Here is a 22,235-nt window from a genome sequence, read left to right as displayed (position 1 = left end):
TTCCTGGCTAATGAGGTTAGCATAGAGCAGATATGTTTCAGTCAAGAAATAGATGTAATTCAGTGCCAGAAGGCTTCTACAGTTCAAATTAAAAAAAAAAATATTTTTTGACACTTCTAAATAGAGGCAGCATTATAGAGAAGGTTGGCTATGAAATCACAGTAGTCTGAAACACCAGATCATTGGGTGCTTTAACCCAGTGCTGTGTCAGCCCCATGAGGAATTAGAGGACAACCACAACTCTCTTGCAGCCCAGTTTCTTACACAAAGGTAACAAGGCATATGTTAAATAATTATTAAATAATGACAAGCTATAGTACCTCCAGGGAATTGTTTACCTCTGCAAATTGAATCACTGAAGTCAAAGCACAGTAGAGCTGAAATACTCTAGCATAAAATGGAAGGCCTACTGCCACACCTTACTTTGGACCTTGGAAACTGTGATTCCTGCATGGCAGTCAGATATATTTTATGACAAATAGGTTGCTGAATCTAGCTTTTATTATTCAAACAATAATCAAAACAACCTGCCATATCAATCGAATGTAGACATTGCTGCAAATAAACTGAGAAAATTAATTTCTTTTTTAAAGCTTGGTTGGACAGACATTGAGAAGACCAAAGTAAGCTGGAATTTAAGGCGGCAGCGTAACAGCTTGTGTTTGATAAAAATCATACAGTGGAACATAAGGAATTTTTCTCTGAACATGGGGAAAACAAGACTATGAACGTAAATACAGCCTTCATATCATATAACCACCTTCTAGTACATAATAGGGAGTCATAAAACATTTTCAAAGTTCAAAAAGTGCCTGAGCTGAAAAAAGTGCTTTGCCTCAATTCTTATGGGAACAATTGGAGCAAATGCTGCATTTGGTGTGTAAACATCCTCCATCTCAGCAACAGAATGTCTAACGTTTTCTTTCCTAAAACAAACAGCACCAGCTTTTGCACTAAAACACATTTCCTCCGTACCAACTACATCTTTGACAGCCCCATTAACAAAACCAGTTCTATGGAGCTTTTTAGTATTCAGCTACATTTCCAGAACCTTAACTTTAATTTCTGAATTATTCCTCAATTATTTTTAGGTCAGTTTAGCAGAGTTGACACAAAACTCTTCTCTACGAGATAAAATGAAAAAAAAAAAAGTAAAACGGTGTGCCTGTAACTAAGCATCATTTCAAAGTCGGCTTTTTTGCTTCCTCTGGTCCTTTAGCCTGTGTTGGGTGCATGATACAGTAAGTCCATAAAGAAAGCTATATCAGCTAATACTTTTTAGTATAAATCATGTTTGCAACTTCTGGGACTTTTAACCTTTCACACTCACTGCTTTTTGTATCCCTACAGATAAAGAAGATATCGAGAAGCTAGTGTCTTTCTAAAATGTAATTATCATTTCTTTAGGTACCATCTAAACAAAGGCAGAAAAACTCAGCAACACAGTATCAAATTAAAACTGGATGACTGCTCTGGTTATATTGAAAAATTTGCATTTAATTTGCATCTTTAGATGCAAATTAGTAAATAGAAAAATCTTGCACAGAAAAATCTTGCAGCATGTCCTAGAAAATAATTCAGGCCAAAAATATCCAAGAAACGTGCCGCAAACTTAACCAGATGGAAAGGGTGATCAGAAAATTATTCTGTTTATCTGACGGGTGGGTCATCGTTTAAGAGTCTTGGCTGAATGTTCATAACGGAAGGCAGGAAACAGCCCCTCAACCAGCAGGACATCAGCTCTGGATGTGTGCATCCGAGCGTCTTGTTTCCTACGAAGCAGAGACCCAAGCAGAGTCCTTCTGCAGGCTCCGAAACGGAAACTTTTCAAAACCGAAACAATCAGACTTACGGGACCCAGAGGGGCAGGGGATACAAACTCAGCACGAACCCATCGTACAGCAGCTCAGCTCTTCCTTTCCTTCTGTCTATGCTGGGGAAGAAAGTCATCTCATAGATGGCAAACATGAAGGCATTTCTTGATCTGCCAGTCGGTATTTGGCCCTAAACCAAACAAGCAGTACCATGCTGTTCTGGCTCTTCCCACCGACGGGTGCTTTCCCACCATGACCCTCCAGCCTTTGCTAGATGAAGGAAAGCTCATTTTAAGACCTCCTAATGTCAGCATGTTGACTTCTCTCCTCTGTTAAACATACCCAAAGCAGTCCAGCCCTGCCTTATCTGGTGATTTACAACAGATGTTTTTAAAACTGTCATGAATTGTGACAGCGGTTTGTGTAACACTTCAAACGGACTGCAAGACCTCCAGGTCTGGCTGGTTAGAGAGCAGAATTTACTTTTCAGTCCATATATGCTAATTTCCTGGTTAGGTGACCCCCAAATAACACCAGCTTGCAATATGGAAGTTGGGGATTTATTGCTGTATTTTAGGTTTTGCTGTTGCTATTCGATTTTTTTTTTTTTGTAAGAGAGTCATTACAGCTTGCAATAACTTTCCTTTCTTCAGAGATCCCTGCAAAATGTTTGGTGAACCTATGTTTCTGCACTTTCAGAAGTCCTCATTTTGCATGTTAAATAAACCCAGTTCTGAAAGTGCTGGTTACTTGGCTACCGAGACACAACCTTCTGTCAGGTGGGAGTGCTTTTTCTTTAGGATCTTCAGTGAAGCCGCCTTGAGATTTCTCTATAGGTACAGTCTTCCAGTATTAGGAGCTAATAAGATACACACAGGAAAAATAGTTTCAGCAAGATGTAAATCCAAATTATCTTGAAAGACAGAAGAATACATAAAAAAGCTACTGCTGCCTGTTGAGGCTGTACACCTTTTTGGTTTATATTTTCAAGTATTTTATCAGAAAAAATGCTATATTGTACATTGCATGTTCTTTTGAACAATACTATCCCAATACGAATCAACATCTGAATGCTCTGATCTATGAAACAAGCTATTAGGAAACACTGCGGTTAGTTCTAGTCCCCTCATGTATTAGAGAGTTATTGCACATGAACAGAATATTTTTAGAGGATAATAAAGGCCAAGATTTCAAAGCAGCTTAATAATATCTCTAGTATCAGATAATTAGAAATTCGTTCAACGCTGCTAAGCTCGACTTTGTTAATTATAGTGGCTGATCTTACAACTGGCATATTTAACTGAAATAATTATTTTAATTCCTATTTGTTAGCCTGGAACTCTGGACTCATATGCATTGTTTGACTGTCTCTGGCGTGGGCTCAGAAAGACCTCTTGCCTCCTCTCACCTGTGTGTACAGCTGACCACGCTACGTAGCTCTAGGCAGCCAAATCCAGAAGAGTGGGACTACTAACCATGCCTCCTCACCTGGACCTAGACCGAGGAGTTACGCTTCAGAGAAGACAACCCCTTGCAAAACGCTCTGCAATGGCTGTATTTCAATACAACGTAACATGACAAATCATGGGAAAAGTCTTTGGGAATCATACAATGCATGTTCATCTGCCTGTTGGCCCTCACCTGATTTGTGCCCCCCCCAACAGTTTGCACAGTGATAATGTAACAGGTAAATATTTATGAAGTATTTGTGGTAGCCGTTAGCCACTTTCGCATAATGCTCTTAGGAGAAGATCTATCACAGTGGTACAGGGAACACATCCTGGGGTTGAGGAAAAACGTTTCTTCAGCTTTCATGTATTCAATAAGCAAGCTCTGGAAAGTCAGATGGTGGCTTTCAAACCAGCCTGTGTTTCAAATCGAGCTTTGCTTGGTAGGAAGGACTTGAAATGTGTCTCTCACCAAAAGATTTCCAACTGGAAATGCAATTACATGTTAATTAGAAAATTCTTTTCATAGTGAAGGGCTCCCAGTGAACAATTACTTTATATTTCACGTAGCCTTTTCTAAGACAATCTTTATAGCATGAAGAGAAAATATGAAAGAAAAGACAACAGCATAGAAAACATTATATAAAATGTTGTATTTGAGTATTTCCCATGCAGCAGTTAAACTTTTCTGTGGAAACCTGCCTCAGACCTTTATCACAAACCACAATATACCAAAGATACCCGACAGAAGATGTATTCATTCTCTCCCAGTATAAAAATTGCAAGATCTAGGACACAGTTTAAAATGACAGATTATTAGAGAACCATCACCTGATGTACAGGATTAACACTGTGTCGAGTCAAATATAAAATTCAGGCACTTTTAATACATTCTCAATACAGGGCTTCTCTTCTAACTGTGGAAGCTCAGATGCAACATTTGATACTGAAAATGCTGTTCCAGGGCAATAGACCAGGCTGTCTGGGATGACTAAGGGCATATACAGGGAAAACTCACTAATATAAATACGTACAGTGTATAAAGCAGCTTTAAGTCCCGTCATTAGCAGGGAAAGCCTCAGAGCATTCACAAGGGCAGCTCTGCAGCTCTACACCTACTGGTGCAGCCAGCCACCACCAACAGTCCTGTGCTCACAGTGCCAAACGTAGAAATACAATTTATGACAATCTATAAATGCCTGTCCCAAACTGAACAGGGGGTGGGGAGCACAGGCAGCTCTTAACAGCTCCTGGACAACAGCACAGCACATCTTCCTGCTAAACCAACGTCTGCGTTAGTGCAGCAATGGAACCAGACTTCAGGGATGAAATGAGTTACCTCTTCCCAGAGTCGGCGACCAGAATAGCTAATGCTCTCCACAGTGGTACGTGCCCTTTTAAAACGATGAAAGAAACTCAGTGGTTGTAATTAATTTGTGCGCATGTTCCTCCACAGAATTTTGTAGACAAGAATCAAATACAATACATACATTTTTTTCAAAAGTTATTGTGTACAGAATACAGCATATAGAACTGAGGTGTGAAATATTTAAAGGCTTGAACTTGCTTTTCTGAGAGGACTATTGAGTAGCTGATGAGGCTGTTCTGGCTGTTCCTGGACTATGGCATCGAAGTTCAGACTGTAGGAAATCACTTTGGGAGTCCCAGCCTGTAACATTATAAGCTCAACTCGAAGTGAATCATCAGTGACTAGTAAGCTCTAAGAATGAGATTCGTCTAAGGCAGCCAAAACCAGAAAACCAATCCTTCCCTCCCAAAAACACTTGAAACAAATTGCCAATTACAGCAATTATAGTGATTTTTCATGTATTAAGATTCTGTCTCTTGATTCTTAGTTCTGCCATAAATAAAATGCCTAATTTAAAAGTAAACAGGGACGGATAAAAAAGCAAATACTTCTCTCCCACCCTGCCCCCTGCCACTATCAAAAGGAGAAAAACTTCATCACAGAACCACTAACTGCCATGCGTGAGTTTTCTAGGCGGCAAATTAACATCCCCTCCCTACCTCCCAGGAAGGCTCTGAGGATTAAAGTTCATAAAATGCACTGAACGTGGAAAGGCTGCTGTGAGGTAGTATCACAGCATTCCTATTACCTACCTTATATCTCTGTCTTTTTGCAGAACTACTAGAGCTTTTTTAACCCCATTTCAACTCAACCTTTTATGAAAGGTGAACTATAAATAGCCTCTTAGATTAAAACCCTTAACAGCTGAGAAGGCCGGAAAGGGAGGTAGATATTATCCACCTTTCAGTACTACAAATTGGGGCTGGAAGGGCTTAATTACCAAGATATACTTAAGAACACAGTAAGGGCTGCTATAAAAATTACTCCAATTACAGCAGCTCCACAGACATCGCTCCACCTGGGAGAGAGGAAACCATCACTTCTATCTCTTACCATATACCCCCCCTGTACCCCATGCTAATAAAGGGCATCATGAACAAACAGCAGCTTTATGCCATGCAACAGGTCTGCTGCATGTGCAGAGTCCTTTCTCCCAGGTGGCTTGACAGAACCTTTCACACCAGGCAAGCCAAAGATTCGGCTTCTTCTCTGTTCACTTTGAAATCTCAAAGTAGAGATACACTGTATAGCCAAAAGCAGCAAAATCATTTCAGCCAGTGTGTTAGCTTAGAAGTGTCTCAGGCAGAAAGAAATACTTTTAACCCATGATGTGGATTTGAATGTGCAATTCACAATTTCACATGAATTACACACTCACTGTCCTGAAATGGGGAATGCATGGTTTTCCTTATGATTTTGTCTGTGATGATGTATTCTTATTTATGATTTTTATAATTACAAATAAATGTGTAATTCGCAATGAATGGTTAGTTCAGTTAACAGTCAAGAAGTCCTTATGGTTTCAGTACTGCTGTGCTAAGCTTTTTGCAATGGTGCTCAGCTGGATATTGGAAGTTCCTTCATATATTGTACCTGAAACCAGAAGAAAATAAATTAGAAGACTACAAACCCACAGTGAGTGTATGAAGAGAGACCAAGAGCTTGTTCTAACAGTCCAGTTAGAACATTTAGAATTACGAAGTGAAACTACTGAGCAAGTTCCAGAAACCGAATTATTTACATAAATGTTCATATTTTATTATCTGCAACAATTAAAATACTTTATTCTTGTACAACATAATGACAAGACATTTTCCTGAAAAGCAATCATAAATAGCCAACAAAATTTAAATATTTACAAATGCTATCGGCACTAGAAGTCAAAGGGTAATATTACTGAAATGTCAAACTGTTATGCCCAAGGATTATAATGGTAAACAAGGGAGTCTTGAAAATAAAACTCTACATAGATTCAGATCTTAAAGCCAAAGAGAGTATTTTCAATTTTTTTTGAACTGGAATTTTCTAAATAGAATGGGACACAATGTGCACGTTTGTATTTTATTGGTCTCTAATCAAACATTTTAACTAGCCTTACATACATGGGTATTTATACCTGAAGTTCTACCTTCCTATATCTGCCCCTTTGAATCAGGGTTGATTACAATCTCAGGAAAAAAAATATCTTTAAAAAATAGCCAGTCATTCATCCTCAAACCTTAATACTACTAATGCTACAAGAAATACTTGTTAAGAAACTGTCACTCACCTATCTTGCAGTCACGATAGTACTTTTCTATTGGATAACTTTTTGTGAATCCAACGCCACCCATCCATTCAATACATTTACTAGTTGTCAGTGTTGCAACCTATAAAAATAGTTTCAGCGTTACAATTTCAGGATTCAGCTTCACGCAGGTGGTAGTAAATTCTATTCTTTGCAGCTATTTAAAGCAAAAACGAAACAGTAATTAAAGCAGTAACCAGAACAAGTGGGAAGAGGAAGGACTGATATTTTAGTATTCATCTTTTTTATGCAAGTTATTTTAGAATCAAAGTGACATTTTTCTAAACCAGAGGACGTCAAGAATTCTCTGATTGTTACTGCAATAGTTCATATGCTGCACTATGAAGACGACTAGCAGTGGTATGCAAGACAGCAATTACAAAGCAGCAGAAACAATCCAGTTTTGAATCATATTACGACTCGCAGTTGTGACCAGCAGAGTTGAAAATGTCACAAATGAAGTCTCACCATGCCAGATACTCTAGCCACAAAAAAAGAATTCTGAGAGAATGAAATCTCTCTAGATGAGTGAAAACACTATTTCACGTTCTCTTTTAATGTTGCTTTTTTTTTTTCAAAATTGCATTTAGGGGCATGAGCAGTTCACTCTGTGGTGGCCTACTTTACATTCCACACATGGACTGAGAATGAGAAACAAGGCAAAAGTACATCCACAGATCTCACAGCAAAACATCAATTTAAAGTTACATATTCAGTAATGGAATAAACATTGTGAAGTAAATCACTGTATAAAGAAACCACAAGATACCTCAGCAGCGTAGTATTTGGCCATGCTGGCCTCCTTTATGAATGGCCTTCCTGTTTCCGCAAGACGGGCTGCGTTGTAGGTCAGCAACCTCGCTGCCTCCAGCTGCGTGGCCACATGAGCTATCTGATGTTGCATCCCCTGTAATAAGCATGCCACAAGTCAGACAGAACCAGTATCTAGTACTCAAACGGAATTTCTAGCAAGAAACATTCTTTTCACCAAGGAACATACCTACACTCTAAAACAAAGCACCTCTCTGCATCTGTGACATCGATGTTGGAAAATCTTTGGGCCACCTAAGTCCTGCACTCCCATTTTGTCCTTCCCTCTTCTTGGAGTCAGGAGTACTGGGGAGCTTCCTGCCTGACTGGCTGGACAGGAGGGTTCAACATGAACCTGTTTGCAGCCATGAATATCACGGAAAATTTCAGCCAAATCTTAACGTTCTCCTCAGCACCACGGAGACAGGGCTAGGTCATAGCTGTGAGCTTAGCTGAGAAAAACTTGAAAAAAGTACCTCCTAAATAAAGTGGAGAAGTAGCAAGGTGACAACCACTTCTTCCCATGTCCCATAACCATGAGACAAGAGTTAGGAGCAGCATAAAAGTCTAGGGAATGCGACGGATGAATGGATTCAAAGGGAAGGAAAAAGGTGATGGAGCTCACCTCTAAGTGGTAGGTATTACAGAAGAATAGGTTTAAGGAGACCTACATTATGATGATTGAAAATGAACATTTAGTTGTGCAACTTGCTCCTAAACCACAATGAAATTTTTCATCTTATTAGCACACTAACACTGCTCCCTAAAATTTGCAAAAATACATATGCAGATCAAAATAACAAAATGATTCAGCAATTATATATTCCATTTCCCATTCAAAAGACGCAGTTCCAATCATTTCCTAGATATCTGCGGGTACTTCCTAAAATTTGTATAAATTATGAGTAGTACTAATGTTCCTTCCCTTCATCCCAGATGCAGGTTTCTTTTAACAAGAAAATTACTATAGTAATTACAATTATATATCTTCCTTACTAAACTATACATCATTTTTGCAACAAAGAGTCTTTTTCAGTTTAAGATACAGATATTATCACTAAAACTAAATGTCTTTGTATAACACAGGAAATCTAACAATTCAATCAGTTTTCATCATCTTTTTCTAATTTCTAGTGTCTCCAGAAAAAGGCCTTCCCCTACACCTCATGAAAGGGTATAAAAACCAGAACACATTCAGCGTACTGTGATATTAAAATCATAAGAGAAAAGAGTTCCATGTGCATTATTTTCAAAGGCAGTGAACATACTATCAAGGAAAAGGGGTTATGTTAATAATGGTTTGAAGTTTTAGATTTTTTTAATACATTCCTTGCAAAGGCACATAGCACTGAATTTATATATTTAACATGGCAGATGAACGCTCATCTGAAATTCTTCTGAAAAATTCTTCTCAAATATTGAGAGGTAGAGTCAGGACACAAGGTGGAGCACAATTTTGCAAATCAGATTACTCATTTTACTGCCTTCATCTACTGTGGTAGCTGCTACTCCCTTCGAGGAAACTTCCCATGTGTTCATTAACAAGTACCTGGAAATCAAATACGCTTTTCCCAAACTGGACTCTCTCCTTTGTATAGGGAATCGTGTGGTCAAAACACCCCTGTGCCAGTCCTAACATCTGTAAGAAATAAGACATGTTGAGGTGAGTTAGGAAAAAAAATAATCCCAAACTTTTGAGGAATAAGCCTATTCCATACTATTCCATTCCTGAAAGAAACTTTCTTAGTAAAGGCAAAATATTTGTGAAAACACTATCACTAATATTTGAACAAAAGTTATGGGTCAAATGTGTTTGCACAAATATTAAGTGTTCCTGGAAAAATTCTTAGTTACATGGGAAAATTACTGTAAACTAAAGGTCCAGAGACCTACATTACACTATTAAAGGAAAAATAATTTGAATGATTATTCAAAGCTATTTTCATAATAAAAATAAGTTCTCATTTTATAGAAGACACTAGACTATCAGAATCAGCAGTTTATTTCACAAGTTAGAAAATTAGCATAACGGGAGGAGAGACAACATTTGTTACAGCATTTTCCACAAAAAAACCCAACTCATCGGAATGATTTTAGAAGACCCATTGTCTTTTCACACACTCTTGTCCCTGAGCAGCAAAGACAGCAAAACACAGTTTTGGAGGATATCTTGGAGGATAACATCTGGGAAAACTATACATGACCTTTTTTAAAGAAGTAACTCTTATCTAACCTAGTGTCTGATTCATTAACCTAAGAAACATGAAATCTGGAAAGTAAACTAGTTTCACATTTTTTTAACTACCAAGTTTTGAGTAGTGTATTCCATTCCAAACAAGATAGTAAAGGACGGACTCTGCCTTTCATATATCTTGGAATATATATATCAATTAGTAAATGAGATCAGTTGGTTTCATTATATAACTACCATCCATCTGAACCCATTCTTTCTACTTAGTTTCTTTCCTAGGAAAAACAAAGATAGGAAATTAGATTAGGGGAAGCATCAAACAAGAGGTAAAAAAAAGGAGGGAAATGAATGGCATGAAGAACTATCGAAAAGTAAGGTCTATGGTAAAACTGGAATATCATAAAACTTTTCTAAGTCAAGACAGGATACTACAACGTGGCTGTCAGCTGCCACATCAAGCATCTTATGTCATACTACCTTCAATGATGTACAGTAGTGTATGGGTATTTTTGGATAGACCCACATATTGAGCTGAAAGCCAATGAAGATAAAAACCATTGACCAAACCATCAAAGATGAAACCCAAGAAGATAAAAACATGACTCTGACTGGGTTCAGACATGCACTCCTTAACCGTTTAAGATTCTAGAAAAAAAAACCCACAATACACAGGAAAACGAGTATGTGGGAAGAGGACATAAGAATGTAATACAGCCTGCTGCCAATCAGATTTGTTTCCTTCTTTTGTAAACTCATATAGATGAACCAAGTATATCAACTTCAGCACCTGCAATAATACATGCAGCTACCTTGCACTAAAACTATCTGAAACTGTTTTCACAGCCACAATTACATTTTATAAGATGTTAATTATCTTTTAAATCTATTACTACTGCAAAACTAAATTCAATACTACAGGGCTTTACAACTGCTGTTCTTGTACATTCAAGTACGTTTCTCTTCATTTGAAAGTGCTGAGAAAGTAGTAACTAAGATATAACAACTACCTGACCTTAACTTTTAATTAGGTTATAAGTGTAACTTGGAGTAATTAAGAGTAAAATCCAGACCATGTATTTTACTGCCAGAACAGATACATTATTTATATCTCTGGGAACAACGGGGCCCACAGCCCTAGTTTTTAAATGCCATAGCAGATGAAGTTTAATCACAGATAATCTTTAGAAATGATGGAAAAGCATTTAGCAGCACTGTATACCGCCATGTGGAAAGTCTAAATTTCATGACGACTATTACTTCGGTCTGTTTGCAAACTAGGGCAAAAAATAAGGGAGAATGGAAGTACAGACATATTACACCCTATACAGCACAACTACCCCCACAACAAAGTAGAAACAAAGAAAAAATTACTTTCAGAAGTAAATGAAAAATATAAAACTTGTCATGAGTCATTTTATTATAGGGCTGAACCTGATTTCCACTGAAATCAGCAGCAATCTGAGATTCAAACTGGGTATACAGCAAAATACAACATATTGAAAAAACTCCAAGGTGATAAAATATTTTCCCCTAAGATGCCATAAAATGCAATTTTCAAACACAACAATGAATTAGGACACTTCTGCTATTAAAAAAAGTCATATGTACTTTAAAAATAAGTTGACTTTAAAAAGTAAACTGTTGGGAAAACATCAGTTAGCATAAGGCCACATTCGGCAATCCCATACAATCACAGTCGGAAGCACTGATATTACACATTTGTGTGTTATATTTTCCAAAGCTAGTTTTCTTTGTAAAATAAATTTGCATAATGAAAGATAAAAATGTCGATATATTTCAGAAGCAATAAGTTAACCACCAAAGACAAACTAACTGCCATGTAATGCTTTCTAAATCTATTGCTTATGTCACTGAAGGAGAATTTTGCCATTTATGGTTGTTTCAGTATTTTGCCATAACTTAGATACAGGAATAGTGACATCTAGTGGCAATTTAGGTTTTAATAAAGAATTATCTAAATAGTTTATTCTTATTAGCTTTAAATATTTTGTAAATGTCAATCCAAATTCAAAGTTATATACTGGTTGTATTCAGCATTAAACAAAATTACCCACCTGTGCAGCGATACCTATTCTGCCAGTATTTAGCATTCCAATTGCATACTTACAGCCTTGTCCAACCTGCCCCAGGATATTGGTCTCAGGAACCTAAAGAATAAAACCACTCAATTATTCCTCTTCTATTCTGCTTTGCAACTGCTAGTATGGTTCACATGTGAATCAGTGTACACGCTTTATTTAATGTTCCTCATAAGTGAAGGTATAAAACATAAACCAGACATTTGATTCCTACAATATCTGATTAGGACACTTCCTGATACATGTGATTATAAACTGATGACTAAGAAAAACTGCATCAAGAAACCCACCCCCCCTCAAGACTTCTGTGAAAGAATAGGGAGGAAAAAGTCAAAATATGCCAAACAATCAGTATGTCTAAGGAAAAAAAAATATTGGGAATTTAGTTAACATTCTTCCCTTATATGTGATCAAGCTCCGATTATACACAAATTATGCTCTAATAGATAAACAACTTACAATACCTTAACATTTTCAAATGTTACTGGGCAGGTAGAAGATGCCCTGATTCCAAGCTTGTCCTCCTTCTTCCCTATATGTAGTCCCTCTGTGTCACGATCTACTATGAAGCATGTAATTCCCCTGTATCCCTAGGATGAATTAAAAATGAATCAAGAACTCTATTTCATACAAATATCACCAAATAGTGGTCTAAGTATCTCATTCCAGTAGTGAAATTTTGCACCTGCTTAATACTATATTACTAAATAAAACACTGGCACAGTCAGTTGTTCCCTCTATGTCTGCTAATTATGGTTTAACAAAGGCCTGAGGTACCTTCCTATTAAAATATTCCATGTGGAACACATAATCAGAACAACCTTAAAAGATCTCTTGGTAAGACAGGGGACTGGTATTATGTAACTGAAACAGAGGGGCCTGTAGTGCCTGTCTGTATTGGAAATCACTGGGAAAGGAAGTTATTGCTGTTCCAGGAAGTCACTGCTTGCTGTTGGAACATATGTCACAGTCAAACAATGGACTGCAAGAAGACACAGGCTATCTTTAGACTAAAGTGGTCAAACAAATAATGGCTCTAAATCCATGTCAGATGATTCTATAGGATGCAAGATTTTACTTAAGCGCAATTACTTCAGCTCTTCTTCTCATGGAAGGCTGCGTATATACTCTTCCTTTCAAGGCCGTCCACAGTAAGAGCACTGACTGATGACACTGGCATCACTGGGAACTGTGCTTGAATATTCAAAGTGCAGTATAATTGTAAGTATTAGAACAGAGCTAATCTAACACCCAGAATTGGTGTGCACGTTCTCCTGTGAGTCTGGTTTGCAGAATGTTGATATTGCTGTCTCTTCACTATAGAGAGGCAGTAGGAATATAATTAATAAATTAGTCTGAAATCATTATGATGGTTGCTATCGAAAAGCTCAAAGAGTTGATTTGGTATTCAGATAACGATTTGGGCAGGACGCTAAATAATGCCTGTGACAAGACATAAGATTGTACAGCCAATCTAAATTCTGGCATCTCCAACACACAGGCTTACAATCTTCACATCTTTGAAGACTTAAACTAGATTCTTGAAGTACTATCACCTCTTGATAGTACTTCACTACCTTCACTATCACTTCACTGTCTTGAAGAAATATTAGGTGATTCCTGAGAGTTGTCACTTTCTCTTTTTCGCTCTGTGTAATCCTTATTCCCAGTTCTCTCTGCTTTCCACCACTCATTCTTGCTTCCTCAGCATTTTGCCCCACCAGAACCACAGCAGCGTCTCTTATGCGACATACTACAAGGTCCAGGAGACAGAAATGCGAGGTGTTCCTGGCTGTGTTTCCATCTCTTCCTGTCCCCAACATCCACAGCACCTCCTATCACCAAGAGGGTGACACTGAGAGGCAGGAAAAGTCCTGTGGTTCTTCTGGAAGAGAAGGTTGCTGTTTCAATCTCACCTCGCTGACAGCCTGTCTCACCAAATGGGAGCTGCGAGCACAGAGTGTACATTTCAGTACACAATTCTACACTGGTCTGTTCTCTCATTTGTACTGATGTCAACTGTTATTTAATATTTGAGCAGCATTGACTTTTAATCTCCTTCTTGAATATTTAAAGGCAAATTTCTAACTTTAAGAGGACAATGCATTATATGTTTTTTAAATGTTACACTAATACAGAAACAATTCCAGACTATAAGGCAATGCACGGCAGTTAACAAATATAGAAAATGGCTTATCAAATATATTTTCATTGAATATAGTACTAAAATCACCCACCAGCTTGTGAAGAAATGAATAAAAATTCAGAAAGTTACATGATGTTCAGCTGTTGGATAGAATGAAAGATAAACCCCTCTTCTTATTTAGTCAAAACCTAAAATTTTAATTTTAAAAATAAATATCTGCAAGTTAAATTTTTAAGAAAGAGATACTGGAAGAATTTAAAAAACAATTTAGTTTTGTATTTGATTATTACTCTACCATACGGGTATAGTGCATTTTAAAGTTGACTTTTCTAAACATACTACCTATATCCAAATCGGTGACAAAACTTGAAACGTGCATATTCAGCCATGTATTTTTTTACCTGAACATTCTTTGCTTGTTAGTTTGCCAGTGCATGTAACTTAAGCTCTATTTTGCCTTTTAACAACAGCAACTTGTCAGTTAAGTCAGAACAGTTGGAAAGACTTAGACTATCTGTTCTTCTGTTACCCAGCGTAATACCAACGCATGCTGTGTTCTTCATCTAAGCAATTATGATTCTGGCATTTTTATTTTCCCTGGTGGGAGGAATTTATTAAATTGGTCATCAAATTCTCAATTTTTGTTGGGAAATATTTTTAAAGGTTTGCTGTCAGCTGGGAAAAGGTTCAAAGAATATTAATATAAAATCCATAGTTTCATCTATAACCAGCTGTCACTGAAATGCAGCTATTCTTTAGCAACTTACTAAGGATGGATCTGTATTTGCCATCACAAAGAAAACTCCTGCATGTTCTGCTGAGCTAATCCACATCTTTGAGCCATTGATAATATAGTAGTCTCCTTTCTTTTCAGCCCGAGTCTTCAAAGAGAAAGCATCACTGCCGGATCCAGCCTCCGAAAGACAGAAACTGCCTATCTGTCAATTGAAGGGAAAAATGAATTTTATTTTTTACTGAACATACAGACAAAACATACAACAAATTCTGCAATGAAAATAGTTGCAAACAAGCACAAGTCTCTTAAATTCAAAGTTTTTAAGCTATTGCATCAAAGTAACTAAGTTTCAGATATGGAGATTAAGAATAGAAACATTATGTAATTACACGTCTCTCAAAGTCAACTGCATTAAAGCTCTCTTCTACCGTAAATTAAATTTTAATGAAACTAATAAGCACCTTTCCACTTTTACCTCTCAGCTACTGATGGCAGGATGTATCTCTTATCACCACAGATCTCAGCTTTAACCAGTGTTTCAAAGTTCACACGTATTTTCCAATGCTGCAGTCACCCATTTTGTTACTGAACAAAACCACCCCACTAACATTACTTAACTATTAAAAATCATATTATAGTTTAGTAAAGTGAGTCTTTGACTCACTGTGTCTTTAGCAACCCTGGGCAAGTAAGTTCTCTTTTGTTCTTCTGTTCCGTATGTAGTAAACAACTTATTTGTCAGTGTATTTTGGAGTTCACACAGAAGAGCTACAGCTGGATCAACTTTGGCCAATTCTTCTACCACCAATATGATTGAAAAAAATGAAGCTCCAGTTCCTCCATATTCTTCCCCAAGCTCAATACTCATCAGCTGAAATGTGAAAGATACAAATATATCAATCTGTTAGTTCTTGTCAACAACCTGTTAGTCCAAGCTGATACTTAATTGATTAAAATAGAAACCACAGAATGTAACTATTTCCAGATCCTTCCCCAAAGACCTGTGTTCCTTCAATACCCTTAACAAACTAACAATTCTTCACAGAGGTTGATATTCAATTCATACAAGAAATAACTAACACGTGCAGTATATGGGCCAGTCATCACCCTAATTTGTTTACATTTTCCGGAACAATTGCAATCTCAACAGAAGTCTAATATTGTGAGTTACTGTTGTATAAAATGACATCCTAAATACAGACAAGCTTTAGGTTTGATAGCTTTCTTGCTAAAATTGAAATCCAGGAATGATCAACAGGCTATCTGCAACACAAGTCCTTGTGGTTGCCCAGTAAGGACACAGAGGACTCCTGACACCCTTTTTCGGCAACGCTTATCAGAGCCATGGTGGTAGCATTCTATGCAATTATGCTTATCCCATTGAAAAAAAAACGGGGGTGGAGATTGATAAGGAACTTAAAGATAAGATGAAGAATGTGGTATGGAAGTGAGAAAGATGGAAAGAATATTACAGGAAAAGATGGAGAGTGATAATGCAGTAAAACAAAAAGAGAAAGTTTCCCTGCTGCTGATAAATCCAAAATTTGTAATGATTCATTAGTTCATTTGAATTATAACCCTCAATCTTTTAATCTAACAATCTGAAAAGCACACAGCTAGAGGTTCATAAAATGTCACTTCCTGAATAAAAGATTAAGTAAAAGTCTGCAGACCCCTTGTTCAAACAATCCCTGTATTACAGAGTCTTCCATTTTTGAATTCTCATCCATTTTTTGTACCAAAGGTGCAACTCGTTCCTGAGCAAATTTTGTCACTGTAATGAAGAGAAGAAAGAAAGAGTGTAAGTATTCTAACACCCTACTTGAAGATCAATGTAACAGTAATACGGGATTTCTGACAGGTTACGCATGTATTCACTGACTCTCCCAGGCAAGTTAATAAAAGGACAAAAAGCTGCCCAAGTGAAACAAGGTAATGTGCCACAGGGCTCCATTATAATTTTTCTGAACTCAGCTACAGCGCTCTAAACCAAAACAAATGCTTCCTATAAATTCAGAAACTTTGAAAGCATCTCAGCAACATTTATGTAACATTAGTTGACCAAAAACATTATAGAAAATTAAATTACAGTATTTAAATATTTCAAATACACCCCTTGTTTTGTTAGTTGTATCTTATTTCTTTATAAATTAAAGCTGCAGTTTGGGAAGATGGTCTCAGGCTTTAACACATGATATTTTGAGTGGACAAAGTCCTACAAATAAGATGGTTCCTGTTTAACTGGAGCCTTTTATAAGCTCTTTCCCAGATGTGCAGGTCCTCTCTCTTTCACGTTTGCTCTGAGGATTCCTTTTCAAACACTGTCTTCCTCGTGCAGGCCTGGCTGCATGGCAGACACGTCACATCTGCCACCATTCTGTGTATACCTGAAATCTCTGAAAACCAGCTCGAGCAGCTAACTGTAGCTGAACTAAACACTTTAGAAAGGGCACAAGTCAATGCCAGGCAACTTCACTTCTGCTACAGCAACAGTTTTAAGCAGTTAATATGTATTTATGCAGAATAAACTGCATTTTAGTATGTGGAACTGTGCTATGGGAACATGGAAAAAGAACATGATGTTCCCTCCCTTGTGAACTAAAGCAGTTTTAACATGAAGTATAGTTAAACAGCAACTATAATTAAATAACAAAATTTTTTAGCTAAAATGTCCCTTCTGATTAGACATTTCTGAATTTTAACCACACAGATAATAGGTACCCATATTTTTCAGCATCGTCTCCTCTTCGGTGAATGTTTGAAGCGGAGCACAGACAACCCCATCACTGGCAAGATTTGGCAGAAGTTCTGATTTGGAGGATCTAAAGACACACGGAGAAGACCTCCAAGGAGCCAAGTATGCTGGCAAATTTCTTTTCAGCTGTCGACAATAATAAATACGGAATATGCAAACAGTTAATAGAATTTGTAGTTGTATGCAGATAGCAATACCCAGTGTTTTTATTCAGTAAGTGAATAGGAAATATAACTTACATTCAATGTCTGGTTTGAAAGTTTTTGAGAAACTATAACCCCCCCCGGTGCCCTAAATGAAAATATCCTTTAATTACTCTTCTTTTAACCCCAAACAGTTTCTTTCTGGAAGTCTGCTAACACAATGTTATTCTACAAAGTATTAATGAACATTAATTTTAGTCAATTTGGGTGTTTACAGCAAATAAACCCTGCTAACAGTATTTGTTTTTATAGATGGTTTTGCAAGTCTGCTGCAACATTCATAGCAGTAAGTATATATTTTTATAGAATTAGTATCTTCACTAACAAATATGACAAGAGTAAATGTGAAATAGACATACAAATGTTCTTTACAGAAGACCTGTCAACTTCAATGACAAACTTTGCTTTCTCCCTGGTTTTCTAAAGCAACTCTTGTTTCTAAAGCAATCTGACAGCATGTCATCTGGATTATTGGTACTTTGCTGTGAAAAGGCATAGCTTTTAACATCACTGTGGATTTTTGTATTCAAACTGAGTTCTTATCCACCACTTAATGATTTTCAGAATGCGCATGCATTTCATAGACAAAGCCCTGGCATTTGAATGTTTCTGTATAGTTGATTTCTATATAGTTAGTTTAAATCCTATAGTTAGTGTGTTGATAGTACTATGTAACTAATAATTAATGTGTCCTATTTGGTTGATTTGTTGAAAAAGTACAGAAAGGAACTAAAATTGAGTAATCTGTGCTTAACCTCTCCTCATTTGTCCATGATATGCAACAATTTCAAATTACGTCAACGAGAATTGGTTATCCAAACAGAGCAGAAGTATTACAGAGCATTTTATTGTATGGGGAATGGCATTAAGCTTATATGGCAAAAGTCACAAAAATGAACAGAACAGGCCATGGCTTCTGGGAGCAAGCTATGCATAGTGATTGTCAGGTGGGTGAACACAGATACTGTGACGGGCAATTGGTTTTGTACCTTGGAGAACTATAAAAACTTCATCAAGTAGATAACAGCAGGCTTTAGAAAGGAATACATTTGGTTTAAAAGTTAATATACTTTCTAACCACAGAATAATTTCTTAGGATTTTTTTAAAAGTTAGCATAATCAATATGTCTCAAAAAGTAACCGGCTAACAGTACCTAAACTGCTGCAAAACGTATTCCTGAAAAGCAGTACCCAAAAAAGAAGCACAGTTTGACTGACTGATCTCTAAAGAGGCAAGACAGAAGTATGGCTTTGCTCTCATAGCTCCCCAAACCCAACTTATTCTGTGGCTAATGTCTACAGATCTTTGCTACAGATTTCTGTCACATTTACTGTCAGTCTAAAGTGTGGAGATGTTAATGTCTTACCAAGACAACTGCTAACAGAAACCCCCAGTAGAGACACAGCTGTGCCATAACAACAGCGTATATACGAGCATATGCCTGCCAACATACACTTTTGCCAGCACCCACTCTTAACCCCATAGCGAGCAGACTGACCAGCTGTGCAGTAACCAGACTGCTACTGAGCTCACAGAACGCAGGACAGTTTTGCAACGCCCACTGTGATAGCAGCATTCCTCAAAAAACGGCAGAAACTTTGGGGTCAGGAAGTAAAAATTCCTTTGATCCTTCTAATAATTCACCCACTTTCATGTTGGCTTTCAACACCTGTCATCTCCCTGGCTGAAGAACTGATGTAAAACACATACACGGACTCCTTTTGTCTTAGGGACAAGATGCATAAGTCTATTACAGTAAGGGAACTCCAACTTCAGGACAACCAGTCATGCATGACACAAACCAAAAAGTGGTGATACAGAAAATAAATATTGCGGTGCACATTCAGCGTTCATTCACATTCAACACCCCATGTCACATAAAGCAAGTGGGGCTGCTTCATGATTACAAAGTTTGGATGATCAGCAATAGCTGCAACACTTTTAAATGAAGACTTAGTTACTGGAGTCACCATAGGTTTTAACAGAGAAACAAAGAATGAGTTGCTTGAGTAGAGATAAAATCCAAGGCAACTGTGTTTTCGAAGCTGTCAGTCTGGGATGGATTATTCACAGAACATCCAGCTATGGTAGGGTCACTCAACACCCAGACGTGCAAGACTATTAAACATCCACCTGCGTAAGTCCATATTCTCAGCAAGGTCTGAGAAAGAAAAATCTAAGTATACACACACACGCGTATATATTTAACACAGTATGCTTCCCGAGCAGTTACAGGATTATAAATCACACATAATTCCTGCTTCTTCCACTACTTCATTTCCAAGTACAAAGAAAAGAGCATTTTTCTTTCATGGTGGCACAACCAAAGATGGATCACTGAGAATATTTCACCAATACTGACCAAGAGCTGCCAAGAAAAATGCACTGTGCCTTTTTAAGAATACAAACCTGACTGAAAAGCTGCAAGTAAGTATGCTTAGTAGGCAATAAACCAGTACTGTTGAAACAACAACCGGTAGTACTCTGGGATTACCTGCACTTTCATTTGATGGCACGTGACATTTGGACGTAGAATTACTGACCACACAAGAGAACATATCACTAAATGCATGCACAGGACTCTGCCCCATCCAAAGCCACAAGTACAGATTTTGTAGACCACAAAAAACCAGACAGATTTAATGAAAGCTGGAAGCTGGACAAACTAGATTAAAAGCAGCTCAGCAAGGTCAAGCACAAGTGCCCAGGGCTGTATTGGCTGAGGTGGCCTGCAAACAGCCTGGGGAGCAATCAGAGGTTTTCAAACACCATAAACAGCTCAGTGCTTGTTACAGGTTACAGCCCTTGCGGCAGGCCTGCTGTGATGCCACAGGTTTCGAGAAAGTTAGCACTGAGGTAAATGTCCCTTAGCTCACTTTGCCTCCCTCCCGCTCAGTGGAAACCACCCAGGGTCTCCCCCTTGCCCAGGGTTTTCACTTGGAGGCTCTTCCACTGCCACCAACCCACTTGAGAGCGGCAGAGAAAGGCGTCCTACGGTGGCAGGAGAAACAAAGTCAGCCCTTAGCATACGTACGCAGACACGGTTTGATAAAACACTTATTTGATACCTGGTTGACATGGCACTAGAGGGCATGAGGAATATTCCTAACAAGGTTACCTTGGAAAGTCATAAAACCACTAGGATGGCCCCAAGGGACGGGACCTACATTGGCAACACCCCTACATGTACACCAGAGCGAGTAATAGCACAGTGCAGAAATGACTTTATTTTGGCATTTAGATTAAAAAAAAAAATCAAGTCACTACATTATTGTTTACATATTTATTCTCAGAAGTCATGCAGTCATATAGTGTTACTAACTTTCAGATAGTTATTTAAAGCCAAAACACCATACTCAAATGCTTTCATACTGCTTCCCTGCTTTTTTCCCTCTTTTTCTCTAGGTAATGTAATGATTTATGCTGCTACAAGATTCAGACTGCCTGCCCTACTAAACATGTATTTGAAAACTGGTTTCTGGGTTGCTGATAACATTGATTTTCCTGTTTATCTCAATCCTTACCTCCACCTCAACTCTTTAAAGATCAGTTCTTTTGGTCTCTTGTTTGTTTTACAATCTAAAACAAGATTTTAATGCTAGTGGACCTGGCAGCAGCATTAAAATACAAATAAATAAAAGGCCAAAGCAATGTATTTTCCTAAGCTCACTCCACTTTCCTTGATGACTTCCACCCCTGTATCCATCCTCACTGGCTCCCAGACAGCTCCTATTTCTCAGCTGAGAAGCTCCATCACAAGAAGCTTGCTCGCCCTCGTTTATGGGGTTGGTTTTCTTTATTTCGGTTGTCACCACACACCCACAAACTGCCACGAGAAAGTCCCAGGTCAGCGTGTCTTCTCACTCTGCACAGAAAAAGCATACGTGTGGCACAAACCCAGGTGTTCTGCTTGTTTCCTTTGCCTTTTGACTACCCCTACAATACCACAAGTCTGTTGTCAATTTGGCTAAGGAGACATCGGAGCACCTCTGCTGCTCCAGCTGTGCTGCCTTCTCACAGGCGTATCAGCCGCGGGCTGCTCCCACTACAAGTCGTTTCACAAGACCTGCAAGAGCTTTTCTTAGAAAGGAGTTACCCAATACCACCCCTCCGTACGAAAACACGCACGACAGAAGGCGAAGAGGGCTTTCCAAACCCACCCTCACCCCCTGCAGAGCTGCACTGGAACCGACCGAGCGGACCCGGCACCTCCCCAGAGACCGGCGCCCCGGAGCCGCCCGCTCCCTCAGGCGCCCCCGGAAGGAGAGGGGAGCGGGGAGCCCACCCCTCTCCCGCTCCCTCGGGCACCCCGCTTCACCTTCCCGCAGCTCCTCAGCCAACCGCCCGCCGCCGCCATGTTCCCGCCCGTACCGCCC

At 38.3% G+C, this 22,235-nt stretch overlaps 1 protein-coding gene across 1 annotated transcript; it reads right to left on the bottom strand.

The window, feature by feature from the left end:
* Positions 1 to 3,896: 3,896 nt before the first annotated feature.
* Positions 3,897 to 22,216, bottom strand: ACADSB (acyl-CoA dehydrogenase short/branched chain). The gene is made up of 11 exons (XM_075107482.1): positions 22,178 to 22,216; positions 17,622 to 17,781; positions 16,574 to 16,674; positions 15,565 to 15,771; positions 14,932 to 15,102; positions 12,483 to 12,608; positions 11,995 to 12,087; positions 9,278 to 9,367; positions 7,688 to 7,825; positions 6,901 to 7,000; positions 3,897 to 6,224 (listed from the first exon to the last, which is right to left on the bottom strand). The coding sequence occupies exons 1-11, from the start codon at positions 22,214 to 22,216 to the stop codon at positions 6,154 to 6,156; spliced, it is 1,296 nt and encodes a 431-aa protein (XP_074963583.1). The 3' UTR covers positions 3,897 to 6,153.
* Between the last annotated feature and the right edge of the window lie 19 nt (positions 22,217 to 22,235).

The sequence above is a fragment of the Phalacrocorax aristotelis genome, chromosome 12 (genome assembly GCF_949628215.1).
Source record: "Phalacrocorax aristotelis chromosome 12, bGulAri2.1, whole genome shotgun sequence".
NCBI classification, from domain to species: domain Eukaryota; kingdom Metazoa; phylum Chordata; class Aves; order Suliformes; family Phalacrocoracidae; genus Phalacrocorax; species Phalacrocorax aristotelis.
This window is presented reverse-complemented; position numbering and strand designations above follow the sequence as displayed.

Coding starts and splice junctions, on each gene's coding strand:
- ACADSB (XM_075107482.1), bottom strand. CDS start 22,216: ATGGCGGCGGCGGGCGGTTGGCTGAGGAGCTGCGGGAAG. Junction 15,772..16,573: donor AGGGATTGTTTGAACAAGGG/GTCTGCAGACTT, acceptor TTCACATTTCAG/CTGATGAGTATTGAGCTTGG. Junction 12,609..14,931: donor CAAATACAGATCCATCCTTA/GTAAGTTGCTAA, acceptor AATTCATCCTAG/GGATACAGGGGAATTACATG.